The sequence below is a fragment of the Ixodes scapularis genome, unplaced genomic scaffold (genome assembly GCF_016920785.2).
Source record: "Ixodes scapularis isolate PalLabHiFi unplaced genomic scaffold, ASM1692078v2 PGA_scaffold6__148_contigs__length_123643588, whole genome shotgun sequence".
Taxonomy (NCBI): Eukaryota; Metazoa; Arthropoda; class Arachnida; order Ixodida; family Ixodidae; genus Ixodes; species Ixodes scapularis.
This window is the reverse complement of record NW_024609881.1, coordinates 104,436,813-104,458,904: the sequence shown is the minus strand read 5'-3', so window position 1 is coordinate 104,458,904 and position 22,092 is coordinate 104,436,813. Positions and strand designations below refer to the sequence as shown.

The window sequence follows — 22,092 nt, the reverse complement described above, 5'->3', positions numbered from 1 at the left end:
CGTTGGAAGTGGAAATCAAGCTCGAGGGATAATGCGAAAGCATTCAATGAAATGATGACTATATCGGCTGTTGTGCGAAGGACAACAATATCAAACTTATTTGATTCGTTCATATCAGAATGGTTGAGATGCAGCTGACATTCTCTACAGTCAATGACGGCATCAGCTGATGACAGGAAGTCCCATCCCCAGTATTACGTCACCCACACAGGTACAGGAAACTGTGAAAATGACAACCCAGCGATTGAAGCCATAGTTCAATGAGGGAGTTCAGTAGTCCAGGAGACGAATCATCTTTCTATCTACTCTATGTAAATACCGTCCAGGTGCTGGCGCCAATAGTTTACGTAAGCGACGTAAGAAACTATCAGAAATTCCTGATCAGGCAGCTCCAGAGTCTGTTCACGCTTCGAGTTGTCAAAAGCTTTCAACAGCAACAAAAGTTGGGTTATCTAAATATAATTTATCAATACTTTACGTAAGCGGCTTCTGAAAATTTCAGAAATGCATGACCTGGCGGCACCAGCGCCTACGAGGGATTTCCAGTTTTAGGGCATCAATTTTACAGAAGTTGGGTTATTTTACAAGAATTTATATCGCAGAATGGTAGTGCAGTCTGACCTCCTGTGACTACGCAGGCTGCGGGTTTGAGTTTGACGTCAAATCGGACGCGGCAGCAGCTTTGAGGAGCGACACGGAGCCTTGGCGTCGAGCGTAAGGGGACGGTGATCGGTTCCTGTGATTGTTACGCTGCGAAAAGGGGGCTGAAGGCTGGTAGCCAAAGGAATTCCTGTCGTCAGTCATTGGCAGACTAACATGGGTGAGATTGAGGAAAGCGGAGATATTCATTGACATTCAGGCGACCGCGGAAGTAGCGAGCGATTTCATGGAGTAATAGCAACGTATTGTCCTGTCGGTTATCGTTTGCTTTTTCCTCGTGTTCGCGTTGTTTGTGTTTATATTATGCCTGTATACCAACTATCAAAGCGTTGTGTCCTGTCGGTTATCTTTTACTTTGTCCTCGCCTTCATGTTGTTTTTGTTTTTCTTATGACCGGGTAAGCAACAGCGAATGGAGATAGGTCGCTGGTCATCAGTTCTCCCAATGTCACTTCTTCACTTCACCGAGGTCGTGCGTAGGATCGTAATGCTGAAGCGGCTTGATTCAGACGAGGGCTGGGGTAGTAGTGCTGGGGGTCATGAGGTATGTTGCATAGGAGCCACGGGGGGACGATGCAGGAGCATATGTTGGATTTGAGGGTGTAAGGGATCAAAGCGCAGCACGAATTACGTCCGGGACAACTTTGTGCACACTCTCGGCCTGAGGATGGGGTTGGACCATGTCAGAAGTTACAAAGCACTGATCAAAAGATAAACGCAGCTCTTCACGAATGACGTTGCGAATCAATGCTGGCAAGTCGACACTGGCAACATATGCAAGCGATACTTGTGAAAGGCGCTCGAACGGTGCCTTTGAGATGCATGCACTTTTCAGCTCTCCGTACTTCTTGCACTCACCGATAAGGTCTTGAACAGTCGTGGCTTAGTTCGGGGTGACAATAACCAACAGTGGTTGGAATTACCCCTTGAAAACTGCCGGTAACGGTCTTTTTTCTGTCATTTGGTCATCTACTCGACTGCAGAGGCCGAATGACGTCCTGAATACATGTTGGTTAGCCTGGACTGTGGCAGCCTGATTTATTTTTGAGCTCAATAAAATGCTATTTCTCTCTATCTCTCCTGAATGTCGCCAGTAGAAGAGGCGGCTTGAAATTGGCTCGCAAGCTCATTTTTCGCTTGCTGTTAGCGTCGTTAATGTTCTTCGAAGGTACCTAAAACTGCTGCAGTGAAGGCGTTCCAGGAGTTAATTTCGTCTTAGTGGTTGTCAAACATTTTGATGTAGTGTCGTTCAACAAGAACGCGACATTTGCCAGCTTGAAGTTATCGTCCCACTCGTTGTGGTGACTCGCAAGGTTGTAGCTTTTGAAACCAATCGTGACCGCCGTTACAGGTGAGCCAACGAAAATAGTTAGGTCCTGTTGCCGGTTGTTGACGGCCGGTGGCGATGTAGACGAACTGGGAGGTGGTAGGCCGTTGAGAGAGCTCGCGTCTTTTGACATGGTGTTAGAGGGGCGCCCGCTGCGACACTCTAAAATAGAAATATTGGTTGAAAGGTTACTAACACTGCTGACCTCTACAACTTGCTAGGGTGTTGAAAGCGATGATTTAAAGGGTTGATGATTTATTTCCTCGGTGTTCGAGTGAGTGGAGATTGTTGTCCACCAGGCTGAGAGCGCGCAACGCTTCGCCATTCGGCGTCAGCTTCATCTTGTTCTCTCTAACAGTATATTAAGGCGCGGTTGCGTATGTCCACTCTAACACCACTGCCATTGCTGATCGTGCAAATGCAGAGTGAAAATGTCGGTTTTTCTTAACGTGTGAATAACTGTCCTGCGGACAGAAAGAGCCAGGCGTATCAATTGAACTATATAGACTGAAAATCTAGCTACAGAAACGCCATTACTCTTCTTTGAACTCGACCGTATGTCAACCGAGATTTGACTATGGCTTTGTCTGTAAGTTTCATCAGTATCGCCTACGAATCAGTAAGATGATGACTAAAGAGCTAATTCAACCCGGTTTTTTTTTTATGCTTTGCGTTAAAATGTTATATTTATTTGCAAAACAAAGCTAGGTTTTACTTTGTTTCTGGTGAAAGAAACGTTTGTTTGCATGGAATAAATTAGGATGGTCCGGCAACGAACGCGTAACAACAGTGGTTTGGCGAATAGAGAATGTTCAGCTCGAATCAAATAGAAACCTAAAAAAGTGCCAAATATTTGCCAAAAATTATAATGTAAAGTCAAATATCCAATACAAACTCTTTCATTTGGAATACAAAATACAAAACAAAACAACAAAAAAAAACAGCTTTGACTGTGTAAAAGCATGCATACTTTATCTACCGCAAGCGCTGAGAAGGAAGAGTGGTATCCCGACAAAAAAGAAACGGCAATAATTAGCGCTTGTTAACGACAAGCATTAAGCGCATTTGAAGAATCCTTTCCCCCATTCAAATGACGTGGACAGCATGCTAGATTGATAGACAGATAACATTGAACTCTTTGAAATTGGGCGACTTCCTCCGTCACCTAGCCACATCACCTGACTCGAAACTGCGGGAAGCGACGGGTTAGCAAAAAAAAGCGTGTTCGGCTATTGTTGCTATTCGTGTTTTGGTAATTAATTGCCTAATTATGAATGCAACGACTCGTTTGTAGCTAAAACAGGTAAATAAAGGTGATTCATGGTACTTTATACCAAAATGGCGACATGCGTGGTTTGTGGGTTTTCTTCGAGCGCAGTGCACGTCCTTGACCGTGGCTGCTCCTTCCAGGAATACAAAAATCTGCTTTTTATGGATACGTTTAGTCAGTCAATACTCATTTCTCAATTTAGGCTTGAATTATATTTAGTCGGCACCGGCGAGGAATTCCTCACCGCACAGAGAGCGCTCTTGAATAAACTTGAATGTAGATCACGCAATATTTGATGTGTCGAATTATTCCAGAACTCAAATACAAAGAATTCAAAAATCAAATTATTCGGGAAAATCCACTATTTCATTCCAATTCTAATCTAGAATATTCGCAGACCTCTACAGCCACTGACCTAATAAGAAACGTAGGCCTTCTTTAGTGCCGTGATTCTCATTATTAGTGGTTAGCCAAGGAGACCGAGCAATTGGCCAACAAGAACGTCGAGGAACGTATCACAAGGCAGCAAGCGTGAACTATTATCAGCCACTTTTTTGTTTTTGAACTATAAGTGACTATAGTAGAAAAAAACGCCTCTGAATCTGGTCATTAAATTTGCATCACCAAATTAACATGGTCTATAAGTGCATAAACATTACATGGGTAAGGGTGATACGCGAATATTTTATTATTGTAATTGTTATACTTCCGTTTCGTAAGTCACTGAAGAGAAACACTAAAACCATATTGGGTAAATGGTCCAAAAAACGAGTGCAAGAAGACGGGTGTCACACAGGACAGGCCATTCCTGTCTGGTGTGCACGCATATCCTGGCTAGCATGTCACCCATCTTCCTGTCCTCGTTTTTTTTTTTTTTTTTTGCCTATGTTTTTATTACGACTTAGAACCAGCTAGAGACACTCGCAGTCTTATAACAGAAACCAGTTCAAGTCATATTCACATGATGCGTAAATTAAATAAGTAAAAACTTTATTAATTACTTACATTTTCCGGCATTGAACGGAGAAATTAAAATTAAACATTCCTCGTAATCCGTAAAAAGAAGTCGGGCATCTTCCTTTAGTACATATGGTTTCTCCGGTCCTAAAAAATATAGTTATTTATTGACTTATTTCATACTCCGTTATATTCAGCAGAAGCTCCCGTAAAAATGTAAGCGAGATTTCTTTGCTACCTTAAGAAAGTTACATTACAATATTGTAGGCACCCTATGAAACACATAAGTATTCACTTGGAGAATAATTTAGTTCAACCTTACCTTGGAGATTAATCTGAGGTAACGTGACTCATAATATTACCTAGTACATCCATATGCGTGATTGTCTCAGGCAGTTTGCGACTGTCGTGTGATATGTGCTTCAGTTCAGTAATGTGTTTTCTGTAAATCGGAACTAGAATACGCACGTGCATTGTTTATCTTTCAACAGGATGCCCAGATCGAGTTAAACTCAGCATGACAAGTTCCACCTGTCAAACTGCGCGACAAACAGCGAGCACGATAAGGTATTTTTCGTCCATGTTAGTAATACAGGTTTTTTGAGCGCACAATTTTACTAACTTTCTTTTCGCATACACGAGCACTATTGAATTTTTGTTTTTTATTTCAGCCTTGAAACTACCGAAGAAAACTAGAAAAATATCTTTGCCAGCTGCTTCAATTTCTGCACCTTTATCAAAAATAATAGGTGATTCAACAATTCGTATTGCGTGTATTACCTATTAATCGTGGAATATCTAATGTTGAAATTTCCTTGGTTCTCGCATCTTCAATAGCATTTACAGTAACCATGGAAGCCCTCGGACTGTAATAAAAATGTTAAAAAAATCAATCTAAGTGACGTTAAAATTCATTGGTAGGGTACGCCATAACCTGAGTTCTAACAAGCTGTATAGAGTGTCAATTTCTAAAATACGTTATTCCCTTAAAAGTGAAAGCAAAGCGACACCCAATTCTCCAAAAATGTTTGCTAATTTTACTAATTTATTCATTTGTACCCTGAAGGCCCGGAGACATTATACTGACTTCCCATAGAAAAGTTGGATGGGCTGTCAAATTAAATTCAAGGCCTCTTCGAAAAAAAATCATGTACGAAGCTCACGGAATCCAATTAAAAGTCTGCAATATCTCGACAGGGTGGCAAAAACCTTTGCAAAATAATTTATATGCTTAAACGCAAAACGTGTATCTTCATGGAGTTTCGATAAATGCTCATGAAAGGTTGATGCCGTACAACAGAGCAGACCACATGCAGCAAATCCTTGCAAGAGCGTGGTCCCATGAGACATTGCTGATATCTGACACCGTTAAGCTGCTTCACTATAACTTCAATTAATTTACCCATATTTCAGTAGTCAAGTGAAAAAAAGTTCAAATAGTTTGTCATTCAAAAAGTTATATCAGCTGTTATTAAAAGCTAGGGCATATTCACATAAATTTCTTGTTGGTTTTCTGTTTGCTTTTATTAATTATATTTCTAGCCGCGTCATTCTCAAACGTGTTATTTTAAAACCTAACAGGGGACAAAATGTTACCTGTGCTGGTAACGCAGGTTCGGAAATATTCTGAAATACCTTGTTTTCCGCCAGATTTTATCAAATATATTAGCGGTGAATGAAAGCGTGACTTTTTATTTGAAGAAACTTGCATTACTAGGTGTTCTTAATACGCAAGTTTAAATCTTGAAATGGTGATTTTCTGCCACTCGTGTACATAACCGAATTTACGCACCCGCAACTTACTTTGAACATGCATACCCATCTCAAGCTTACATTGTCACATCTCTCTTTAACCATTTCTACAAGTCTCTGTTGAACTGTGCGAAAAGCATGCATCGCCGCGGCTGTTGGATGTCTTTTGAATTTAAGTTGACACCTCATGACAACAATTTCAAGTAAGTGTAAACAATTATGTGCGAACGCATATATTTGCTTTTCTACTTACGTACAGTTACCGCGGAGATCGGTATCATATATTTTCATGTCAACCTTCTTAGCTTTTTTATCGAACCGCTGGACTTCAATCCGGCAAATGGACCTTCCAAAGTGGGGTGTTGTCAAAGCTAAATGTAACGATTTCATTTTTTCCAAGACCTAACCAGAGAAGTAATACTGAAGTGAATAATAATAATAATAAAATATTAATAATAACCAATCAATCAATCAGTGTTTATTATAGTGTCCAGGAATAGTTAATCGATCATAAGGCTGGCACACTTAAAAAAACAAGAAAAAAAACACACATATAGAAACAGACAAACACACGAGTTCAGAAGGAGAACGTAGTCCACCAGTGTGAGACTAAAAATATTAACATGTGCGAAAAGCACTCAAATCAACAAGGGAAGTCAAAAGTTCATAACAGAGATATCACCAAGTGCGAGAGCAAAAAGCAAATATTTGGATACCGTACTGACAAATATCAACCCTTCAACTGATCAGCCCTTTTCGTGCGAGTGGAAGTTTTGAACAGCGTTTCACTATTCTCTCCCGTGTGAGTTAAAAAATATGCAGTGTATCAGACTAACGGTTATAACACTCAGCCGATCTTGGGATCGGGTTTAAGTTACCAAAATGTCGAGCTATAGAGAAAGATTATTAAAGCATTGTGGGGACGCGTGGAACTCAAAGGTTCACTTCAGAAAGAATGCTGAGAGAGTTAATATTAATAATAATAAGAAGAAGAAGAAGAAACTTGTATTCAAGACACATTCATTAAAGCATACAAGAGTGCGGGGGCAATCGAAGCCAACAAATGGCTTGTGTGACGCCACCCAAAAAGTACAGAAAAAAAAATTGACACGTCCACGAACAAAGCACTGTGAAGTTTGTCACACACACATCAGTAGAACAAACTGAAAAAAGTTTGGAATGTACAAAACTGGATGACTAATTATGCACATACTATACACATACTAACAAATAGGCACACGCTAGGCGACATCCCATTCGAGTAGATAAAGTCTCAGTATTCTTTTCATTTGACGCAGTGAATTCGCTTGTAGAATTTCAGAAGTCAGATTATTAAATAGTTCAGGCACGTGAAATTTGTGTGTATATGGTCCATATCTTGTTCGGGCGAAAGGTATCTCGAAAGTCTCTTGGAAATGAAGCGAACGAAGAGCAATGTTTTTTTTTTCTTTTTGAATTGATCTATTACTAATATTAATAATCAAAACATAATAAAGGAAATGATAACGATAATAATTATAATACTAATATTAAAAACAATAAATTTATTTGTTAAGGAGGAGCATAATCAAGGCAGAGTGCAGGTTCGCCAAAGCCATCATGGGCTTCTGCGGCAAAACCAGCTGGGTGATTCAAGATAAGATCGACCAAAGGGTGGCTAGTCGGCATTTTTAAATGTACTGATGTTTTATATGATATTGTCTTGTTTCTGGTATAAACGAATCTATACTTAGTTTTGACCAGAACAAAAATATTAGGGGGCAGGAGAAATCGTAAGGCATGAAGAGGTGGACTGTTGCCTTAACGCGCACTGATGGAGGGGACCGCGTTTGAAAGTGAATAACTAAAACGCGAAAGTTAGAAGAATCCTAATGCTTTTTGAAAACTTTAGACACAAACTATGGGTTGAGCTTGCTAGTAATATATTGTAATAATATTTATTTCTGTTATATTATGTGTTCTAAAAATTGACGAACATTCCTGCTCGAACGACAAATGGCAAAATTTTGAGGCCTCTATCCCGCGAAATAATTTAATCATTATCATATACTTTTCAGATAGTGTTTTACTTATATATGGCTATTATTTAAAAAATATATATAAGGTATCTGAGTGATACGATAGTTGGGATATATTTAGGCAAACGTGGAGAAAAATCAAAACAACGAAAACTTCCGATGGGAATAAAAAAACAACCACCACCTTCGCTTTTTGTTAAATATGAGTACCCTGTGATAATCTATCTCGACATTCATTGCTATTAAAGATATGTTTTATTATTTGATCAAGAAAGAAGACACAACTCCCCAAAGTAGGGTCTTTTTTTAAAGCCTACACTTAGCAGTGCCCTATACGAGAAGTGACTCTGATTTCCAGTTTCATAAAACTAACACACAATCTTTATCTATATTTTATTTAAATGAGGCCACTATTGCAGTCTCACGGAGTAACAGTGAGGAGAAACTACTGTGTACAAAGAGTTATCATATTACAAACTAGTGATCCGAGAAAATATCTTGCAGCCATCGGCCACTGGTGACTTTGCTTACTTTATTTTCCTACGACACTGTATGCTCCTCTATCTTCCCCTCTATCTCCATTTCTCTCTCTCTCTTATATACATATCCCTAACTCCTATCTAGTATAAAAACCTATTCAAGCATTCCCTTTCTGCGTGATAGTGTTCTGTGGCTAGCAACAATCATCTCGCGAAGATCACGATTATGGCGCAATAGTTGACGGAAGTAGCAGACGACACTCGTGGCTAGTTCTGGCAAAACGGCCGAAACAACCTTTTTTCGCATTTCCCCGCTCGCTGCCAAGAATGAGGGGAGTCGCTTCAATCAGCAAAACATGGCCGCTGATGCCTCTTTACTGAGCAGTCGTGCCTGTCGCCGTCCCACTCGCTGGCGTCATGGGCGATAATATCAGGCTCTAAGAGACACACCGACAGACAGCAGAACCCCCAAATTTTTTAGCCTTTCCTAAATACCATCGAGCGTAAACGCTGTTGTCATGTTAACCTAGGAAAAGTTAACATGTGACAGTGTTTACGCTCTGAGTAAGGAAAACCATGGCGTGTGGTATGAATCGGATCCTTAGACGAGGTCCAAGGCGAGCTCTGAGAACGTGTCGGCTTCCCTAGAGTACTTCACGAAAGACGAGCTACAATGTTCGCGACAAGGTACCAACCAGAAGGACGTGATCTCTGTCATGCTCAACGGGAAGAAAACGTTTGTGCCAAAGCGCTGCCTGACACGGTCAATCTGAGGGGCCTTTCGTGTATACAAAGACAAGCATCCTGATTCCGGCGTTGGGCTAACGAAATTTTATGCCTTGCACCCTAGATGGGTCAAACATATTCCACACCAGAAAGTGTGAGTTTGTGTGAGCTGCACAAATTATTACCTTTGTATTGCCACTGTAAAGAACGTTACAGGCTCAACATTCAACAGTGGTGAAATGAACTCAGCATTCCTGTGCGACCCACTAACAAGTCTGTATCGTTAAAGAGACTGTGATCACTGAGCAAAAGGCCAGTCTTTCAGAATCGAGGAACTTCACGTCCCAGAGGATGAAGAGATTGTGCTTACAACATAAAAATCTGCGACCTTGTAAAAAAAAAAAAAACATTAGATTTTGAGATTTTCCTAAAAGTCGTTCAAGTGGTGGTTGAAAGTTGGATACTGTTGAGGACTTAATTTTCGCGTGGACCTAATTTTCGCGTATTTCGCGAATCGCCTACAATTTGCGAAAAATAAGTTCCGCGAACGATTCCGGTAAAATGTAAACACAGTGGAATCTATATTGAGATCCCAACATGTCTCAAAAATTATGACCCGCGAATTATTCCCAAGCTCCAGCTTTGACCTAAATCGCGAAATATTGAGTCCGCGAAAAATAAGTCGTTTACAGCATTTCACAATCGTATCCGACAAACGAAAGATAAAGCGATTTACGATGAAGAGCAGTGCATGCAACGCGGGAGCATTGTCTTTCATTTCGACTTTGCTGAAAACGGGACTAACGTGCTTCCAGACAGAGCTCAAACATACCCCTGGAAGAAAAAGTTACGATATATACATGTGCAGTGACGACAAGTAAATCTAAAAACAGCTTTGCTATCATCAGTGAGAACCTGTGTAACGACGCCGCTCACACGTGCTTTGCTCTAGAAAAAGTGAGAGTGGGTTGAAGACAACGTTGCGGTATACTTGTACGTGACGTACGTAAGTGACGGAGCCGCCAGTCATTTTAAGAATCGCTACCAGCTTCACCAGTTTGCACAGAACAATTGCCCACAAGCCCAGGGGTTATTTTATGCGTGTGGACATGGGAAAATGTATGCGACGGAGTTGGCGGACTCGTGAATCACCGGGCCACGCTGAACAACCTGAGAGAACATTCAATAGACTCAATTCAGACGGTCAGTACAACGGTGAGCGTTTTATCTGAGAAACTGGGTGCATTTTGCGTATCTGGACAAAAATAAGATCTTTCGGTATCGTTAACAGAAAAAAAAAAAGGAAGAGTGACTGACGGTGTGCGTCTTTCCTGGCATTTCAGTATTGGCACGGGTGTCGGCTGCGCAAGTCATGAACAGAAAGAACTTGTGACATGCGTAGCACGGACAGTCGGATATGGTTAGAAGAAACTTTAATAAATGGGTACGTCGAGGGAAGCCTTAGCGTAAAGTGCCGAATTTAATTCCCCAAGGACTGCTCATTTTGATTGCAGAGATATCTCCTTTATCACAGTTTTCTTCGCGGGTAATTTAACCTACTGTTTTACTCGGTGATAGCTTATAATCTTTACCTGATCACCATATGAGAATCCCGAAACGTTATCGTCGAGCAGGATAAAATATCTCGGCTTGCCACGATCCATCCACCGTGAGTATCGAAGGTGTTACAGTACGTCGCGGTGGCACCCCTCACCTGAAATGGTGTGCCCCCGGAAATCCATAGCTAACCTAAATTATTTCGGTATTCTATCTTTATTCTTGTGTGTGGAACCAAAGTTATTTCTTTTATTCGAAATGAAATATACCGGTAAGTAAAACTTCACACTGCATTATCTTTTCTCGAATCACGGCTCTAATATGATAGCTCTTTGTACGCTCTATGTAATTTGCTGTATATTTTCTCCTCATTTTTGCGGTGTGACCGTTTGCTTTAGTTGTCAACGACCTCATGTTAAAAAAAATATATGAAAGATATATGTTAGTTTCCTGAAACTGGCACTCAGAGTCACTTCTCGTATAGGGTCCTCCTAAGTGTAGGCTTCGAAAAAGGCCCTACTTTGGGGAGTTCCATCTTCTTTCTAATACAATAATACAGCATGTTTTAATAGAAATGAATGCCTAAACAGAGCATGACAGAGTATCCAAATTTTAAAAAAAAAAATTGAAGGTGGTGTTTTTTTAATTACTCGCATCGGAGTATTTTGTTGTTTTATTTTTCCCCATGTTTGCCTAAATATATCACGGCTATCATGTCACTCAAATACCTAATAAATATTTTAAATATTAGCCATGTATAAGTAAAATACTATCTTAAAAGTATATCATAATGAAAATATTATTTCATGGGATACAGGCCTCCAAGTGTTGCCATTGGTCGTTCGAGCAGGCATGTTCGGCAATTCTTAGAAATTGAAATATAGTTTAAATAAATAGGATTACTATATACTACAAGCAAGCTTTACCCACAGTTTGTTTGTAAAAGGTATTACGATTTTATTGATTTTATCGGTTAAGTTATTAACTTTCAAACTGTGACCCCTCCATCAGTGCCGGTAATGCAACTGTCCACATCTTCGTGCCTTACAATTTTCTGTCCCCAATTTTTTTTCTCGTCAAAACTAAGTGTGGATTCGCTTATACCAGAGACTAGTCAATGGAATATAAAAATTATCAGTTGATTGAAAAATGTCAAACCAGCCACCCTTTTGTCGTTATCTGAAATCACCCAGCTAAAAATTGCAGAAAAATAACATAGACAGTTATAGATTAAAGAACAAACTGAATTATCACCAAGTTTTTAAAGCAGTTCCAACTGGAGACTGACGCTCCCAATATAAAAAAAAAACAAATCCTTTCAGTCAGAAAGTCATAAAACAAAACACACACACGCTATAAAATTTAAGGCAGAAAATCCTAAAAAAACACACACACCATATATAACAATATTAAAAATATATCTTTAAGTCCGACAATTATTATAAAAAACAGACACAAGGCACTAGCGTCGATTTTCACCATCGAATGTAACAAAATCATGCCCAGTTCTTGCGACACGGAGTATGTAGATGACTTCCCTTTCTTGCCACAAAATAATATTTAAAAAAATCACTTAAAAAATAAAGAAAATGCCCGTGCTTAAAAAAAAAATTGGGGCTCCCATCCACGCTGTGAAGGTGGTCGGTCAGCGAGGCAGTGGCATCACCTGCAACGACTGCCCACTGCACTATACGGAATACCGCCGCCGGTCGCAGCACGCCACCGCTGGTCCTATTGCCGTTTCTGTTCCCTTTACCGCTCTATAGTATTCACGCTGCTCCTCGGGAGCCCTAGACTCCTAACTATGCGTGCTCTATTCATCACGGTGATGCAGCAATACTGAAATCAGTTGCTATACTTTGTTTCCACTTACGTTTAAGCGCAGCGGATGTTACGAGCCATCAGATCCAATCGGAGGCCGTATGAGTGTCACGTGACATTAGAGAGGGGGCACAGCGACGCGCGGAAAGCGTATCACGGGCCACGTTCACAGAACGATATTGGCTAAGATAGCTCGTAGCATCCGCTGCGTCGAAGGTAAAGTGAAACGGGGTATAGGCGGGTTCTCTTATATATAAAAGGCTTGTGACGTCACTCCACACGTCGCAAACCTAATCTTTACCGGAACGCGTGGGAGGGTGTTCCTATTGTTCACACGCGCCTTATAATCCATCATGTGGTTTTGATGCTTGTTTTGTGGTTTTCTTTTGGATTTTCTTTATTCATACGGATTATGAGTTGTATGCTGTATGCCTGTTTTCAAAGGAGATATGCTGTTTTGCCTTTAATTCTTTGCCGGGAGTTTTTGCTTGCAACGCCGACACGAAACTTTCCTTGGCTGGTAGGGGTATCCAGCTTCGATGTGGAAAAAGACTAGCAATAAAAACTCATTTTGAAAAATTCACAAGGGTTCGTCGGTCATGTCAAAATGCCGAGGCGCTTTTCCGAGCTTTTTAGAGCGCAGCTCTTAGCGCCCGTTTCCGGCTTGAGTGGCGTCGCCGTCGGCGTAATCGCGCGGTGCATTATGGGACGCGTGACGTCACTGATGACGTCATCAGTAACGATGCAGATGCCGTTGCCGTTGACGTCATCAGTGATGATAACCTCATCACTGACGTCACTGGTGTCGTCATCAGTGACGATGATGATGACGGTGAGGATGACGTCGTCAGCTATGATGACGTCACCAGTGACGTCACTGATGACGTCATGAGTGATTATGACGTCACCAGTCACGTCACTGGTGATGACGATGACAATGACGTTATCGTAATGACGTCATCGTCATCGTCACGTGACCTCACAGGGGTCACGTGACCTCACAGGGGTCACGTGACCTCCGTGAGGTCACGTGACCCTCGTGAGGCGAAGGCGACGCCGCTCAGAGGGAGGAGTAGCAGGGAGGGTGAGGAGGTGAGGAGGAGGGAGGAAGGGTATATCCCCCTCAGTACCCTTCCCTCCTCCTCCTCAAGAGCTGCGCTCTAATTCGGCGTTACAGGGAGCTGTAAACGGCTTTCATTTTGTTTCTTGAGGTAAAGTCACATAGGCTGGGAGGTAGGGAATTGAAAATTTGAAGCACATAGACCGACCGCATGTTCTTACCATAGCGTGCATAGTGAACGGGAACATATTCGGACGAAGAGTTTTAAAATCATCCTTCCAGCAGTGCCAAGGCACAACTGATTCAAGAAAAAAATATTGTAGATTTCGCATCGACAAAGCCTTTAAGAGATAGGATGCAGGTTTATACTGAACATTCCGTAAGATTCCTTTTGGAATTTTTTTTAGCTTGCCCTGCCTCAATGCAGTGCATTTGCCAAAGACTGCTAGGCCGTATCGGAATGTACCATAAGGCAATGCGTCAGCTATAAGCTTCCTAAAATAAAAGGTAGAAACATCTAGATATGATATAATAAGCACGAAACACTCCTTAATTTGAAACGAAGTTTTGATAGTTGTAAGTTCCAGAAAAAAATCTGAATCCAACGTGATTTCTAGGTACTGCACAGTGTAGGAACAAAAGATAGGGACACGGTGGGATGCATGCAGTAAGAAAGAAATATTTAGGTCAACAGCTTAAGAGCGTTGTGAAAACAGACGAGCTTAGTTTTTAAAATATTTATATTACTTATATCATTTTCAAACTAGTTCATTAGTTTCCATGATCATCATACTCTCCAGGAAGACCTAGAGTCTGTAATCCATTGGTGTGAAAAATGGCAGATGACATTAAACTTCAATAAATGTAGATCCCTATCAATTTCCCGCAGTTCGCGAGCCACACCATTTTCGTATTACCTCTCTAACACTCAAGTAATTGCATGCTCATCTTATAAGTACCTGGCTGTTCATCTCACCTCTAACCTATCATGGACTACTCACATAACTTCTGTTATTTCTGATACTAACTGTTCTCTCGGATACTTGCGCCGTAACATTAAACTTGCTACACCCTCCGTAAAACGACTAGCGTATACTACTCTTATAAGATCGAAATTAGAATACGCCTCATCTATATGGTCCCCATGGCAGTCCTACCGTGCAAATAATCTACAATCCGTCCAAAACAGAGCCCTTCGTTTTATTTATAACAACTACTTACCATATACCAGCATATCAGGATTACGTGAACTAGCTAATCTTCATTCACTTTTCCTTCGCCGCCGAGTATCACGCCTTTCTCACCTCCATCGAATTTTTTATAACAATAGCCACCTCAATGAATCACTGCTATCACCTCCCCATCGTATTTTCCCGCGTCTAGATCACCTATGTAAATTACGTTCAATTCGATCATCAACTGTTTCTCACCAGACTTCCACACTACCATTGGCCATCGAGGATTGGAATTCACTACCTCATAACATCGTTTCTTAATGATACTACTAAATTTGTTCAAGCGTTACCCTCTCTTTATCTAACCTACCTAACTAGCTTACAGTGTTATAATTGTGTTTACTGTTATATTTGTTTTTGTTCTATTGCCACCCCCTTGTATAATATGCCCCACGGGTCCTCAAGGAAAATAAATGATGATGATGATTATTAGCTCTGAAGCACAGTCTTGGAGCAAACCCAATGCTCTTCAATATGAGATATGGCTCGTCAGCAAAATAGTACCGTCCGCTTATTGATAAATGTCACAGTTTGAAGCAGATAAACGCATGTCATTGACATAAATATCGAAAAGCAATCATGAAAGAACTGAACCCTGTATAACCCCCGCGTGTAAGGAAACGTTCGTGCTCTGCATGCCATTGATATAAACAAGCTGCAATAGACCTTGGAGAAAATTGATTAACAGAGATAAAAATGACCATCGGAAACCGATAGAGGAAACTTTTTAAGCAAAATAGAAAGACACTCCATGTCAAATGCCTTACTGACATCTAGAAAACAAGCGCAGATAAATAAGTTGTGATAAAAACCGAAATTTAAATCATCTGACAGTTCTTCAAGAACAGGTTGTGTCCCATGTCCCGGCACAAAACTATATTGAAATTGCAATATTATGTTGTATTTTATGATATAACAAGACATAATTATATCATATGAATATACGTCTCCGAGATTGAAGCAAGACAATGAAGAATAGATATTGGTCGGTAGTTCTTAACCCGGTCACCTTTGCCTCCCTTAAAAAGAGGTTTAACACTGGAGGTTTTTTTTTTTATCTTGAAGGAATGATACCCGACTGTATTATTACGTTGAACATGAGTAGAAGTGCGTCTTACATGGGTCTAAAATTCCCTTGCATGTCGCAAAAGTTAATTTCAATACACACTGCTAATTTTTTAGGTTTGCGATTTGAAATAATAGACTCCAGCTCAATCATTATCACGAGTGGAAGAAATGCAGAGGTTAAATTGGAGTGGTGTAAAAGGCTGGGCGATGTTGGGCTTCATCTAGCTTTGCCTTTAAATAGTACGAAGTTGTTGAAGGTGTTCGCCGAAGCGAGGAAATCGGATCCAAAAAACTCGCTAAAGGTGTCAGCTTGTGAACCAGGCGATGCGACACCGAGTATTTCATTAATCAACGACCAAGATCTAGCAATGTTTGACTTTTGAAGCGAACAACTGTTATTGAAAATAATGATCTTAGCCGAGCGAATAAGTGCGCTTACTTTGTTACGAAGAATTTTGAATTCAGCTCAAAGGCTGAAGTTATGAGGTGAGCGCCGGATTCGTATCCATGCTACTCCTTTAAGTTGTCTGGCAGATAATATATTCTTATTTAACCAAAGTAGATTAAAATTTCGTTGCTTGCAAGAAACAACTTTCTTTGAGGACTTCGAAGGCTCCTTATATAGCTTTACCAAATGGGGGTAAATATCGGAAGCTGTAACATATTGCTGAAAAGGGCTGTTCAACACTAGAGCGCACGACACAAGAGCGCCGTCATTAGAGCGCCGACAGTAGAGCGCCACGACGTTAGCGCGCGCGATACGAGAGTGCAGCGACGTTTGAGCGCGCGACTCAAAGCGCAGCGACGTTAACGGGGGCAACTTGAGAGCGGAGCGACAGTAGCTCGCGTGTTATCAGAGCGCCCGTCAGGAGAGCGCACAACCAGTCCAGCGCGAGTGGCCCAACCCGACCGACCACTTCTTCTGACATCGGGTGTTTTATGTGAAATTGGCGGGGATTTACGCCGCGGCATTCAGCAAAATAAAGCTGACCTAGGAATCCTTTAATCAATCCTTTAAATTTACTACCTGCGGCACTATCCTTGTGTAGATGTTCGGTGTCTATACATGTCTAAAGCTTTTTTGTTCTAACTTTTATTTCTGTTTGTGCTTCGGTTTTTCCTTCGATATTCATATATTTCTGAAATCGTTGCCATTGGAATATTTCTGATTCAAGGCACTCTTCTTCGGCCCTAGAAGATTAAACTACTTTCGAAGAACAAAGGTGGAGAAGCTATAGAGTTCTGCTGAATGAAAACAGCAGACAAAGCGATAGACAAGCCTTTTTTTTTTGGTAGGCTTATCTCTGAGACATGCAAAAAGGCATTGCCTTAATGTTGTGTTGTTTTTTTTCAACAACAAAAGGTGGCGTCGTCACTGTACCCGACGCGTGAACAAATTCAGTTTTCGGAAAAAAAAATTATCAAATTCTAATTGAAAAAATTTCAGGGGAGCTTTTTCCTGTATCTGTCAAAATGCTGGAAAGCTGTGCATCTGACAAAATTACGCTGAGCTTTCTTTCGAAAAGTTTTTTGCTGATAGTTTTTTTAGCGGTGAGCTTTCCTCATTACAGTCATGGACATCAAAATCAGGCACGTAGCCGGGGGGGTGAACCCGTGGGGCCCGACCCTCCCCCCCCCAAAAAAAAACAAAATCTATTTTGCTAAAGCCTCCTCTCCCCCCCCCCCCCCCCCCCCCTGCCCCCGAATCAAAATTCTGGCTACTCGCCTGGTCAGAATAGTATTTAAAATTGCGCGAGGGACGTCTAAATAGACACCATATAGATCGGAGACAAAATGCCTGCCAAGAATAGACCAAATATAGCAAAAAGTAAAGTATTCATAGTAGATCCGAGAGGCGCACCGCAGCACTGTGAAGAAATCTTGGACACGCTACTCCACCCAACTGCAGATATCCTATGTGCCTATATGCCCCACCCCACTCCCCTGCCACCTTTTCTCACCGATGCCAGTAAACAATTCGTTAGAAAGAGTCAAACCCGTTTTATTTTTATTTGTTTGTTAAAGGCATATTCAATCACCAATGCTCCGATCCGATGCGTCACACAATTTTGTTCTCTCTCTGGAGCCGCGGGTACATCACACATATTGCGGTGTTCGCTCAACTGGGTTGCGCTCTCGTGTCGTGCGCTCAACTGGTCGTGCGCTCCCGTGTCGCGCGCTCAACTGGCCATGCGCTCTCGTGACATGCTCTCTAGTGTCAAGCGCGCTACTGTCGCAGCGCCCTCGTGTCGTGCGCTCTAACGTCGGAGCTCTATTGTCGCGCGCATTCCAGTTGTAATTAGAGACAAAGTTTACAAATATTTCTCGATTAAGAATTCCAACCCGATGAATCTTTTTACTCACTGCTGTCGGCGTATCTTTGGGGATTTCTAGGTGTCATGCAACCAAATAGTGGTCTGATTACTTGTGAGTAAAGTCTGCTGCTTTTGTCTTCAAGGATGCCGATCTCAGATTGATGTGGTCAATAGACGCGAGTACAAGTTTTTTCCTAAAAGTTCCTCTTTTGAGGGGGAAGGATTGCTGGTTCAGTGCCATGATCTGCTAGAAGTGTCAGATATTCACGAACTAAAGCCATTGAAGGCTGTAGTAAGTAGGTGTTCCGCGAATAGGTGTTCCGGATATGCCGCAGACCAATGGCGGGAAACCTGAGCGTCAAAGCTCGCCTGTGCTTGATGGAAGCAAGATTTCTTTAGGGCATTCGTAAAGCACAAACTCACAATGCCCCCAATTTCTGCTAAAGGATGGAATAGTATAAATGCTTCTGGTTGAATTTATTTTTCTTATCCCCTTAAAACTGCGGGTTTTCACCTTACTTTTTGGGAGCATACAGACCAAAGAAATTTAATATGGCAGGAATACAAATAACGCTACATAAGCACATAATAAGGTCAACGTATCGACTTTTGCGAAAAGGTGGTCTTTCGTTTTACGAATGCAAAATTTTAATGGCACGATCCGTACAGCGTGAGGAGTTTTCAATTGTCCCTCCACATGTACATGGGTAGAACAACAATACTGAAGGTCTTTAACCTCATCACGTAGTAGTGATACACGAAAGCATGCGAGAACGATCATTAAATAACTAGAAACAGGTAGGTGTTGGAATTAAACGTTAGAAAGTGAAAGTATATTTTTTTCAAAATACTGAGTTTTTGTTTCTAAGAGAAGTTTTATGGTGTTTAAGAGGGTAATCACGGGACAGCCTAATTTCCCATGTTTTTACTGACCACATGCTAAAAAATCACAATTTATTATATATGTAATTTTCAATGTTTAACATATCCTGGAGTTTAGAAGTGTCTTCATTCCTACTCTAAGATATGCAAAAAGCCTAACGGCCCCTGACCTCAATGATGGCAATTCAGGGCAAGAATACAAAACGCTTAATATACGGCAACGCGTACAATGATTGAGCGCTACCCAGTGGATGGTGTCTTTGTGTTGTCATACTTTTCATTAGTTTTTGTTCATTCTCTTGTGTCGGGGTTTTATAAGTGCGAAGATCACTTCTTTCGTAGTGGCACTAAACTCTTTTTACAATTTTTGTGACATTTATATTTGCGCAAATTAAGGATATGCGCCGCCTTACTTAATATAGAGCTGTAATTCGTGGTCTAGAATACAATTAGAATTTTAATATAATCTCCAAACACTCACCTGTAAATTTTGATACATGCAAAATTGTGCACTGTTGTAACTCAGTGGAAGGCTCATTCCTTTTGATATTTGAAATGTAGTAGCTTTTTCTCTGCATTCCTCAGTTACGTACTCATCCGGAACATCTGGAAAAGTGTTCGCGGAATGTACACAGATAAACAACGCTATGCATAGAAAAATAACTTTCAGCAAATTCATTTTCACGGGACTGAAAACCTGACTAAGCTTTCTGAGACTACTGATAGCAAACACAGTTCTGCCTAATACCAGAAAGATGCTAATGCTGCCGTTATATACATTTTACATGCCCTTTCAATTTCCGTTTCTTGACCTGAACTTTTCGGAAGCTGACATATCACAAGGGTTGTCTGAAAAGAAAATGAATAACCTTTTTTTGTTACGCGCACGGGCAGATCGCGACGTCAACGGTGCGACCTTGTAGGAGGCTGACATTTCGTGTAATCATACAATAGTTTAAAACCGAAATTTATACAGCGTGCCAACAGCTTAATTATCACCCCCAATGCGACAGAAAAAGAAGGAAGCGAGCACCTTACCCGAAATATATAAAAGATTTCATGCGCTATAATCTGGAGAGGGGACATGCCTAAGCACGGTATTACATTTTAGTCTAAATATACCAAATAGGGCTCGTGTGGCGTGCTGGGATGCATGACGTTAAGTGTAGAAATTTTATTGTAGCCAGATCATATCAGAGTGCTCGAAAAGCATCTAAAATATCTGAGTCGAATGGTAGGAGGTTAGGTTTCTATAAAGGGTCTAAGAGATCTACAAACTTTGCATATAATCCCCCACGCGGGAGACTGAACTTTTTTTTATGTAAATGGAATATCTACATGCCCAACATTACGCAGCAAGGAACGTGCTCACTGATACCTTGAAAGACACCGAAACAAAAGTATAGGAAGGCTCGGGAGAGTATTGGTGATTATTTTTTATGCGTGGTTTTTTCTATTCGCGGTTTTAGCACCCATTTGGAGACCTTGCATATTTAAGCATGACATTATCCTATAATCCATGTATTCGGAGTAACTTTCGTGAGTTATGGGCTGACAAATAAAGCTACGTGTCTGTAACTAGATCTTAGCCAACTCAACTCTATGAAATTGAAAGGCTTCTGGAATGTCACGGACTAGTGGTAGCACATTAATTTTTCGAAAAGCATTGAAAAATAACTCTTGCCTTAAACTTCAGGCTTTCCAGTTCAATGATCGCATATCTTGATCTTTACATGATAGTACATGATATTTTGCGTAGAGCTAGTTTCTGAAAGGTGAACAATATTTTTTTTAATATATATTATGCCGAACGTCCGGGTTAAAAATGACGTCTACGTATCGGGAAACACAAAAGAGCGAGATTGAAGTACCTTAATGTCAACATGTATACATAGTAGAAACATCCCAGCGATCTTGCGAAATGTTAGAATGGAGTGTATGACCTCTCTATAGAAGGATATCAATATGACATCACTAGTGACAGATGGGCCAGTCGGTACATGTTTTCTTTCGACGAAATGCGCCGCAGGACAGGGACAGAGTAAGGGAGACAACACTAAGCACTACTTTCAACTAAATGTTTATTGAAACAACACACAGTATTTTTTTTCAAATCCGGTGCGCAATGGCATTTGTCGCAGTGAATACCTAAATTGGCCGAGGGTGAATTTCTTACTGATAGCGCGTGCTCTCTCGCCCTTTCATTAACGCATCTGCCCGTTTGGCTCACGCACCCTTTTTCGCATGCCATTGGAATTTCGTCTACGACCGAAGATGCGCATTCCACGAATTTCCTAGAGTGCTTCTTTCTGCAAACGTCACCGCCATCTTTTTTGTTGTTAATTTCTTCAGACAGGCTGGACAGCCTTTCCGGGGCCCAAAACACAACCGACAAATCAAAGTGTGCCGCCAATTTTTTTACGTTGTATGAGACCTTGAGAATATAGGGTGAAACAGCGGGTCTCACTCTTCTGTTGGGACCCTGTGCTTCCTCTTTTCTTCTGTTTCATCTTGGAAACAAGTGTTTCAGCTACCTCCTCAAGAAAACGATCAGGGTAGCCCGACAATTTTAGGCGTTCTACCCGGTTGCAATAGCATCCTGTAACGCTGTCGTGGTTTATTCAACATGAGCCCTTAAAAATGCCGATTTTCTACTTGACACCCATGGTAGACATTGAGGCACACCCAATTGGCGAGAAAATGAAAGCAAGAAAGCGCGGAATTTTAGTTACGAGTTACAATTCAAAGGCGCTGAATATCCGAAAATGGCATATTTCAGGATTCACTTTTTAGGAATAGATTTTTGAATATTGTCACGAATGACGTGGTGACGAACACAGAATAACTGAGGAAAAAGAAACTTTGAATGGGGCGAACTTGTACCCTAAACAAGAAGGAAACAGATGATTACAACAGAGCCTCTCAGGCGTCGAAGTCGGCGCAACAGCAGGATTGAACGCTGGGGC

The 22,092-nt window shown here is 41.1% G+C and overlaps 1 protein-coding gene across 1 annotated transcript in view; it reads right to left on the bottom strand.

Annotated features, from left to right (window-relative positions):
• The window catches only part of LOC115322651, a 52,399-nt gene extending 32,594 nt beyond the window's left edge, over positions 1–19,805 (bottom strand). Inside the window, exons 1-4 of the mRNA XM_040214558.1 lie at positions 19,608–19,805; positions 6,219–6,367; positions 4,994–5,079; positions 4,258–4,360 (exon numbers count right to left, since the gene is read on the bottom strand). Of these exons, the coding sequence (XP_040070492.1) occupies positions 4,258–4,360; positions 4,994–5,079; positions 6,219–6,367; positions 19,608–19,805 (536 nt within the window). The remainder of the gene's footprint in view (positions 1–4,257; positions 4,361–4,993; positions 5,080–6,218; positions 6,368–19,607) is intronic.
• Between the last annotated feature and the right edge of the window lie 2,287 nt (positions 19,806–22,092).